The following is an 11078-nucleotide window of genomic DNA, read 5'->3' as shown; positions in this document are numbered from 1 at the left end:
TCCCACACTCCCGGTAAGGGATACGACAAGTATAAAAGCATATAAGGTTTTTAAACAAAATAAATTATGACACTCATTATAATATTATGATATGATATACATAATTATTTAAATATGTCTAATATTATATAAACCACATTATTACCATAAAATTATACAAATACATACCTTTATTTTTTTATACACCAACGGTCATAAACGGTAACAAAACGGCTAGTTTTTGCCCTATAAATATGATCTCATAAACACATTCAATCACTCCAACTTTCTCTTCTTCTCTAAAAATTATTCTTCATCAAATTTTTCGAAGAAAAAAGAAGATGACTTTCTCAAAGTTATTTTTAATTATTTTGGTTATCATACTCACGAGTCTTTTATTTATCGGAGAATATCATCCTCGTGTGTTTTCTTTATTTTTACAAATACTTGTACTTGTTGTTTATCCATTACTTTGTATTGCAATATTCATTAACTAATAAAATGCATCGTAATTTTTTTAGTACCATCATGTCAAACTTGGCAAAACTCGAATTCATTGCTCTTGATATCACGGAAAAAAAATTATATGCCATGGACTCTCGATGTATAAATGCATCTTGAGTCATTGGGTCTAAATGAGACCATAAAAGAAAATGGCATATCGACATTCCAAGAAAAGGCAAAAGCCATGATATTTTTGCGTTGACATCCCATGACTTTGTGGAAGGGATTAAAAGAAAGATTCGAACAAATGAATTTAGTGAGAAATCATCAGGCACGACCCACTGGTTCAACGGCATTTCCTGAAGTAAATGTCGTAAGCAAAAATGAATTTAAATCTGGAAACCAAAATCAAAGTTATAAACAAGATTTTGGTCGAGGACGAAATCGAGGTCGTGGTCGTGGATGTGGACGTGGAAGTGGTCGTGGTCGTGGTCGTGGACGCGGCCGTGGTTTTGAAAATAATCGAGATAGTTACTTTTATAACTCATCTCAAAAGAACGTCCCAAACCATCCACAGAAAAGACATCATGAAAATATGAGTGTTAATGAGAATCACTCAAAAAGATATGAAAGTTCTTGTTACAGATTTGGTACTCCAGGACATTGGTCCAAAGTTTGTCGAGCCCCTGAGCACCTTTGTAAACTTTATAAAGAATCATTAAAGGGGAAAGAAAAGGAGACCAACTTCACTGAACGCAGTAACCGTTTGAGTGATTCAACTCATTTTGATGCTGGTGATTTTATGAATGATTTCTCTGAAATGATCAATATGTTGGTGGGATAGAAATGAACAATATTGATGCTGCAGATTTTCTCAACGATTTCTCTGAAAATGAACAATATAGTGGTAGAATATAAATGTACAATAATTTATTTTCCATGTATCCATATAATGTTTTATTGTATAATTACGATATGTGTTATATTTAAATATTTATTGCCAGTAATTTTATTTCATTGCATATTTTTTTGAAGTTCAAAAAATGGAAAATGCTATGAGCAAAGCTGAAGTTTGAATACCCGATAGTGGTACAACGCACACTATCCTCTGAGATAAAAGATATTTCTTGGAACTAAAACCAACAAAAACAACGGTGAATACAATATCAGGTCTTGTAGACTTGATTAAAGGATGTGGTAAAGCACAATTTTTGTTACCTAATGGTACAAAATTTTTGATCAATGATGCTTTATATTCACCACAATCGAAAAGAAATTTGTTGAGTTTTAATGATATATATTCCCATGGGTATGATACTCAAACAATGAATGAAGGGAATAAGAAATATATGTGTCTTATCACATATAAATCGGGAAAGAAATATGTGATTGAAAAACTATCAATGCTCCCTACTGGATTGCATTATACACATATAAGTCCCATTGAATCAAACATGGTAGTTGATAATTCTTCGATATTAACCAATTGGCATGATCGATTGGGACATCCTGGTTCAACAATGATACGAAGAATTATAGAAAATACACATGGTCATCCACTGAAAAACCAAAAGATATTTCAGAATAATAAGTTTCAATGTAAAGCATGTTCTCTTGGAAAACTTATTATAAGACCATCACCAGTCAAAATCCAAACTGAATCACCAATGTTTCTTGAACGTATTCAGGGTGATATTTGTGGACCAATCCATCCACCATGTGGACCATTCAGATACTTTATGGTATTGATTGATGCCTCCAGCAGATGGTCACATGTATGTTTATTGTCAACTCGAAATGTTGCATTTGCAAGATTACTTGCTCAAATAATAAAATTGAGGAATCAGTTTCCCGATTATACAATCAAGAAAATTAGACTTGATAATGCTGGTGAATTTACTTCCCTGACTTTCAATGATTATTGTATGTCTATGGGAATCATTGTTGAGCATCCTGTTGCTCATGTACATACACAGAATGGATTGGCTGAATCATTGATTAAACGTCTGCAAATGATTGCTAGACCAATGATTATGAAAACAAAGCTCCATATTTCTATATGGGGACATGCAATTTTACATGCTGCTTCATTAATTCGCATCAGACCAAGTGCATATCATAAATACTCCCCATTGCAGCTTGCATTTGGTAAAGAACCAGACATTTCTCATCTGAGAATTTTTGGATGTATGGTGTATGTGCCTATTGCACCACCATAACGAAAGAAAATGGAACCTCAAAGAAAGGTTGGAATTTATATCGGTTATGATAGTCCATCAATCATTCGATATCTTGAACCTCAGACAGGCGACGTGTTCACAGCACGTTTTGCTGATTGTCATTTTAATGAGGAAATCTTCCCAATGTTAGGGGGAGAACAGAAGCATATCGAAAAAAAAAATTACATGGCATGTATCATCATTGTTACATCTGGATCCAAGAACAAAACAATGTGAAAAAGATGTACAACAAATTGTACACTTGCAAAGAATAGCCAATCAAATACCAGATGCATTTGCTGACACAAAAGGGGTAACTAAATCATATATACATGCTGCAAATGCCCCTGCTCGAATTGAAATTCCAAAGAAATAAATTGAAGATACTCATGATGTCATTAAACGCCTGAAGCGTGGAAGGCCAGTCGGTTCCAAGGATAAAAATCCTCGAAAAAGAAAATTTATAGAGAAACACGATGATCACAAAATAAAGAATGATGTTCCTGAAGAAACACATGATGATCACAAAATAGAGAATGGTGTTCCTGAAGAAACACATGATGATGAAAATATTCTGTCAGAACCACAAACTGACGAGAATCATGAAATCTCTATCAATTACATTAATACTGAAAAAATATGGAATCGAAAAGATATAGAAGAAATTGATGATATATTTTCTTATAATGTGACAATCGACATCATAAATGATAATGAAGATCATGAACCAAAATCTTTTGGTGAATGTAAAAATCGGCAGGATTGGATAAAATGGAAATAAGCCATCCAGGTTGAATTGAATCCGCTAAATAAACGTAATGTTTTTGGACCTATAGTCCTTACACCTGAAGGTGTAAAACCTGTTGGATACAAATGGGTTTTTATTCGAAAGCGAAATGAGAAAAATGAAATAGTGAGATATAAAGCTCGACTTGTTGCACAAGGTTTTTCTCAAAGGCCTGGAATTGATTATGAAGAAACGTATTCTCTCGTGATGGATGCAATTACGTTTCGGTATTTGATTAGCTTGGCGGTATCTGAAAATTTAGAAATGCGTCTTATGGATGTTGTTACAGCTTACTTATATGGATCACTTGATAGTAATATATATATGAAAATCCCTGAAGGATTTGAGATGCCTGAAGCACAAAGTTCAAAACCCAGAGAATGTTATTCTGTGAAATTACAAAGATCATTATATGGGTTAAAGCAATCTGGTCGAATATGGTATAATCGACTAAGTGATCACTTGATGAAAAAGGGATATGTAAATAATTCAATATGCCCTTGTGTTTTCATTAATAAAACAACATCCGGATGCGTAATTATGGCTGTATATGTTGATGATTTAAACATCATTGGAACGAATAAGGAAATTCAAGAAGTTGTGTCATACTTGAAGGAAGAATTTGAAATGAAGGATCTTGGAAAAACCAAGTATTGTCTGGGTTTACAAATTGAACAAAAAGAATGTGAAATGTTTGTTCACCAGACAAATTATAGAGAAAAGATCCTTAAACGTTTTAATATGGATAAATCAAATCCTTTAAGTACTCCAATGGTTGTTAGATCATTAAACATAGAAAAGGATCCATTCCGACCATGTGAAGAAGATGAAGATATTCTTGGTCCAGAAGTACCATATCTAAGTGCTATCGGTGCCCTTATGTATCTAACAAATTGTACAAGGCCTGATATATCTTTTGCCGTAAATTTGTTGGCAAGATTTAGCACATATCCAACAAAGAGACACTGGAACGGAATTAAACATATATTCCGTTATCTACGAGGAACGACAGACTTGGGACTTTTGTATTCAAAAGATGCTAATCAAAGTATAATTGGTTATGCCGATGCTGGATACTTATCTGATCCACACAAGGCACGTTCCCAAACTGGATATGTTTTTACTCGTGGAGGCACTGCAATTTCTTGGCGTTCACAGAAACAAACGCTCGTAACAACTTCATCAAATCATGCCGAGATTATTGCACTACATGAAGCAAGTTGTGAATGTGTGTGGTTAAAATCAATAACCCAACATCTCCAAATCTCATGCGGATTATCATTTGACGAGAAGCCTGTGATACTATATGAAGATAATGCTGCATGTGTTGCTCAAATGAAAGAAGGATACATAAAAAGCGACAGAACTAAACATATTCCTCCTAAGTTCTTCGCATTCACCAAGGAGCTTGAGAAGAATAAATGTATTGATGTTCCTCACATTCAATCAAGTGAAAATTCATCAGATCTCTTCACAAAGGCGCTTCCTACGTCAATATTCAGAAAGCATATATATAATATTGGGATGCGCAATCTAAGAAATTTGTGAAGAATTGTTCGTGTCAACATGAGGGGGAGTTTACGTGACTGCACTCTTTTTCCCTTGCTATGGTTTTTATCCCACTGGGTTTTTCCTAGTAAGGTTTTTAACGAGGACAGTATAAAAACACGTAATGAAGACAATCATTATGATCATCATCACAAGGGGGAGTGTTGAAAAATATATTTAAAATGTGTGTATTGAATATTTGAATGTTGAAAATAAGAGTTGTAAATATTGAAAATTAGTGTGTGATGATGTAGGTAATGATGTATTTTTTTTTATTGATTATTTGTAAAGATTTCCTATAAATAGATCTCTCATTTGTGAAGGAAATCACAATTGAGTAGAGAGAAAAATATTATAAAGTGTGTAGTTTAGTAAATTTTGAGAGTTTGAGATTTTTACTTTTTACCATAAATTTTTACTTTTTCACAACAAATTAAGATTTTATGTATTCTAATGGAATCAATTAGGCATAGTTTGGTACATGGGATAAGGGAGAGATTGATAAATAATCCTCGTTATCTCATGTTTGGTACCTTTTTAAAAAGCCCTTGATAAATAATTTTTTAGAAGGATAAAATGTCTCTTCTATTAGGTGTGATAATTTTAATTTAATGATAAAATACACTACAAATGACTTAATTGTCCTCAATTTATAAATGATTTTTTATAAATCTATATTAGTAGGTAGAAATTAAAATCAAATAAATATTTTTATATATTATATATTATGATAATTATATAAATGAATTCGAGATAATTATATAAATAATTTTTATAAATATCAATAAAATTATTAGTATCACTCCATTAACCTTAAAAATTGATATTTGACTTGACTCACAAAATCAAGGGCTCAATTATCATATTATATAATATATAAATTTAGGTAAAAATAAATAAATCATGCAAGCACTATCGGTGTATAAACATATAAAATATATGAACTCAAGTAACAACTTTGAAATTATAAAATTTATTATGATAATGTTAATTTTGTCATTACAATCTAATATATAAATTTAATCACTCTTATTAAAATCATACCAAACATTAAATATAATATCATACATCTTATTTATCATTAACTTATCATTATATTATATATCACATGTTTATCCTATAATGTATCAAACTATACCTTAATATACGATGGTACAAAGTAAACTTAATCTTCGATTTTAAAAGATTTTAAAGGGTACACGATATAGTTATAGGCTTATAGCTTAGCCTAATATTTAAAACAACGCACCACTTCAATTTGTTTAACATAAATTTAGGACAACTCAAAAATTTCAAAAGAATTTCAATTATGTGATGAAATATGGAGACGTCTATTATTGTTAATTATTATTGTTCTATTTATTATTATTATTATTATTATTATTATTATTATTATTCTCTAATTTAATTAAAATTTTAAATATTTATTATATTTAAAATAATACATTTTCATTAATTTTAATAATATTTTAAGTAATAAATAAAAAATATTTATTATCAAAAGATTTCAAAAAATTAAAGAGAGATATATTTATACATATAAAAGTTGAGAAAATGGAATCGATAAATCCAACCAACATTGTTAATGGGAATAGACCATTCCAAGACTATATCAAGCATGTCCTAACAGTATTACACAATGTTGGATTGAATAATTGTCCATACTTGGTAGAGTGATCGAACTGTGGTGCTTGAGCTGCTATGTGATTTAAAAGATTTGAGTTGCACCATTACCACCAGCTATAGCTTTTGGCAAAGCAGCAAGTGCTCGGTTCTACAATTGGTATCAGAGCCAAGGTCACGTGATCGATTCTTATTGATTACAAGATGTGCAATTATTGAGAGGGAGATTGTTGGGTGCAATAATTGTCCCTGCTTGGTAGAGCGATCGAACCGTGGTTCTTGAGCTACTGTGCGGTTTAAAAGATTTGAGTCGCACCATTACCACCAGCTATAGCTTTTGGTATAACGGCAATCGCTCGATCCTATACACACATATCTTCGTATACACACACATATACATACATAAATCTTTTAAAAATATAAACACCATAATTTTAGTGAAAATGAAATTGAATTTTGCATCCTCTATTGTCAAATCCTCAGTGCTTTAAGGCATGTCAAAGAAAATCATAGTTTAAATTCAACTCATAAAAAAAATTTAATTAACTTTAGTTAAACTTTGAATTTTAAATGCTTGTTATAATATCAATATGATCTAGTTAAGAAGATATATATATATATTTTTTTCACTCTGGTCAATTTTATTTATTTTTATAAGGAAATGATATTCTCAAGTGTATTTGATGAATTAATTTTCTAAAAAAATAACACTGACTTAGTTTATTTTACAAATTTCCTTGCTAGTTAAGGGGTGTCATCTTTCTTCTATTTGTCGACATATACATTTAAAAATATCATTTTCTTAAAAAATAGTTACTAAATTTATTTTACAAATTTCGTTGCTAATTAAAGGGTGTCATCTTTCTTCTATTTGTTGATATCAGTTTGTTTAACTTTTTTTCATAAAATATAAAAAAAATATTCTATGGAAAAAACATGTTTGATTGGTCAATGATATTCTCAAGCACGACGACTGTAAACTATTCCACGGGAAAAGAAGCACGAATCACAAATATAATTGAAGCATTTTAATTTTGGAAGTATATTTTCATATATTATAAAGTAAGTGTGTGTGTGTGTATATATATTTATTTATTTATTTATTTGTTGTACATCAACATCAACTAGCTAAATATTCCCCACAAACTGTGGATGCCACCAAAAATATTCAAAATAAGTAGTCGTATGAATTCCTCAATTTGAGACCAAATCCAATTAAATAATATGCTTTGCATTTGTTTTTTGGCCTAATCGTGTTATTGTGGTGGAGGTTGTACACACCCACTTTTGGCGTTTATATTCCGTATCAAGAACAAGAAGATAAGTTTTCCACAAAAAAAAAAAAAAAGGGAAATTGTGGTACCAAATCAATAATTAATTTAGTAGACCGTCTCACGTATTTTTATCCGTTAGACCAAATCAACTTTGTTCATATTTATAATAATAAGTCATACTTTTGACGTAAAAAATAATATTTTTTACAGTGACCTAAATAGAAGATCTGTCTCACAAATTTAGGAAATGCGTCTCACAAAATTGATTTGTGAGATTGTCTCAAATATTATTATTATTTTTTTTGTGTGTGTGTATCAAAGTAGTGAAAAGGAAAACCATGTCTTACAGTTAACCTTAAAATTTTAGAAATCTTTTCGGAATATATATTTGATTTTGGTCCATTATAATCGGGGCTATAATGGAATAGTGTAGGATTCGTGAGAAATTGGATTTTAGCTGCTTTGGATTTTCAATCCACAGCTCACGTTCACTCCACCTGTTTGGTCCTCAAAATTAAATTGGCCTGATTTGGATCCTTTTATCTGCTTTGAGAGGAATGTATGAAATTCAATATTCTTTTTCATCCTTTCAAATCCTTCAAGTTCTTATACTTCAACTTCGATTCAGGTTTTTTTTGTAGGTACGAGCATTTACCGCTTTATCAAAAAATATAACTGGTGGTAACGGTGCGACTCAAAGTTTTTGAACTGTACAACAACTTAAAACATCATGTTTCGATTGTTCCAATAAACATGGACAATTATTATATTCCAACATTTTCTCTTCATATTGTATTCGTGCATCTTGCTGCTCCTGCTTCTTCGAACCCACGCAGTACTTGCTCCTCCTCTTTTTACCAATCTCACCTAGGTTGACGAATACTGTTTGGTTTGTTACTCCTTATCCTTAACATTCTTGTGCTAGATCTTGAATTTAAGTTTTTACGTGTGTATTTTTGCAGTAGTCTGATAGTGAAGACAGACTCGTGTGGGCTATGGTAGCCTTTAGCCCAGTATAGCTCTTGGGCTTTAATTTTTAACATATATTTAGCCCATTCTTTCTTTGGGCTTGTCAGTACACATATATATGGCAGTGGTTGCGTGCTTCATTCAGATTGAAACAATTTTTTTATGAATAATATTTGGTCCAGGGCTCTTTTTATTTTTATTTTTTTATGTAAGCTGATCGAAGAATCCTTAAAAAAATTATTGTATTGTAAATTGCACGAAGTTTGATTGATGAGTACCTTCCAATAAATGATTTATTAACGTAAATATTTATGCATATTTGTTGAGAGACACTTTCATATCAAATTGCACTTTTTGTGAAGCTAACTAATTTGGTGGGCAAAAATTTGTGTGAGACGATCTCACGGATCGTATTTTGTGAGACGGATCTCTTATTTGGGTCATCCATGAAAAATTATTACTTTTTATGCCAAGAGTATTATTTTTTATTATGAATATCGGTAGGGTTGACCAGTCTCACAGATAAATATTCATGAAATCGTCTCACAAGAGACATACTCAATTTGGTGTCTCACACACGCATCTCTATCAATTAAATCATTAACAAAAGATTGTGTACCAATTTACCATTTAACCAATAATTTATGTACGGAATTAATTTTACATCCATAACAAAGTAAACAACAAATGAACGAAGGCTTATATTACATGCAATTTAGTCATCATGTTCAGAAGCAATGAGAAATCTTGATTTTAAAAAATATACAGATGTAGAATCCTCAGTAACTATGATTATATTATACTATGAATCTTGCACTTCAAGTTATAGAGTAAGCATTTTGTGAGACGGTTTCACGAATCTTTATATGTGAGACGGTCAATCCTATCGATATTCACAATAAAAAGTAATACTCTTAGCATAAAAAGTAATACTTTTTTATGGATGACCCAAATAAGAGATCTGTCACACAAATTTTTGCACATATAATTTAAAATCGTATCTTTGGCGATCTATCGTTCCATTCAAACTTGTATTAAGAGAACAAAGACTCGAGAAATTCACATGGAAGCACAAATCATGGTATTCAATCCCACAACACCAGAAAATAAAGGCAAAAAAAAGGAACCTATTCAAGAATGCAGCCAGAGGCGATCCTGCAGACGCTCTTCTCCGACACCAAACATCTCATCAACTCTTTCACCATCTCTGTAGAAATTAAAGGTGGGTGTATACCGAATATGCTGAGTAGTTTCAGGGCACTCATCTATGTCAGCATACACAAAAGAAACCTTTGAAAATTTGCCGCTCAGTTCGCAAAATGTAGGAAGAATCTGACTGCACACTCCACACCTGAAAAACAACAAACCCGAGTTACCGCGACGAATGAGTTTCTTCCATCTCAACATTTCAACAAATACCTGGTGCGCATATGTACCCGCTATTCTATAATTCAATTCTAACACACGAAGACATCGAAATAAAGAAACAAAAGAGCGGTATCGACAAACCATGATGCACCGTAGTTGATTACTGCCTGAAAAATAGAATTTCCGACATAGATTTCAGCAACAAATTATAGCCAAAAATATAAATTGCCTGATTTATTGCTTACAGGGAGTTTTGAAGTTCTGACTTCGCGAAGGATTTCCTTGAGATTATCATCGCTAGTGGCACTAACAAGGTCACCTTGAGAATTTTTCTTCGAAAAGGATTCATAAGTTAATTTACTTAAATGTCTCTGTGTTTTAAGTATAAATATATCATTAAATTGATTACATATAATCTGATAATATTAACGTTTATTTCGATTTATTGTTTATTTTCGTTCGTCGATCGACTGGTTGAGGAAGAAAATTTCGACCACGTTTTGGTCGAAACGACCAAAAAACAGTAGTCTACCATGCGGTCGACCAAACAATGGTCCACCAAAACTTTGGTCGACCAAACAATGGTCGACCATTGCTTTGGTCGACCAATTAATCCAAAATTTTATTGATCGACCCAAAATTTTGTTGGTCGACTAAAAAGAAATTTCTTCTTGGTGCACCAACATTTTGGTCCTTTGGTCTACCAAGAAGAAGACCACCATTTGGTCTACCAAGAAGAAATTTTCTTCTTGGTCGACCAACACCAATTTCTTCTTGGTCGAAACGACCAAAAAACAGTAGTCTACCATGCGGTCGACCAAACAATGGTCCACCAAAACTTTGGTCGACCAAACAATGGTCGACCAT

General features: G+C 31.9%; 1 protein-coding gene across 1 annotated transcript; it reads right to left on the bottom strand.

Annotated features, from left to right (window-relative positions):
- Nucleotides 1-9828: 9828 nt before the first annotated feature.
- On the bottom strand, nucleotides 9829-11078 carry LOC142542060 (thioredoxin-like 3-3). Its single transcript, XM_075648508.1, has 4 exons — nucleotides 10896-11078; nucleotides 10457-10582; nucleotides 10353-10378; nucleotides 9829-10194 (listed from the first exon to the last, which is right to left on the bottom strand). Exons 1-4 carry the CDS (start codon nucleotides 11076-11078, stop codon nucleotides 9975-9977), a joined length of 555 nt encoding a protein of 184 aa, XP_075504623.1. The 3' UTR covers nucleotides 9829-9974.

The sequence above is a fragment of the Primulina tabacum genome, chromosome 4 (genome assembly GCF_025594145.1).
Source record: "Primulina tabacum isolate GXHZ01 chromosome 4, ASM2559414v2, whole genome shotgun sequence".
In the NCBI taxonomy this organism is placed as follows: domain Eukaryota; kingdom Viridiplantae; phylum Streptophyta; class Magnoliopsida; order Lamiales; family Gesneriaceae; genus Primulina; species Primulina tabacum.
The sequence above is the reverse complement of the archived record's forward strand: the minus strand, read 5'-3'. Positions and strand labels throughout refer to the sequence as shown.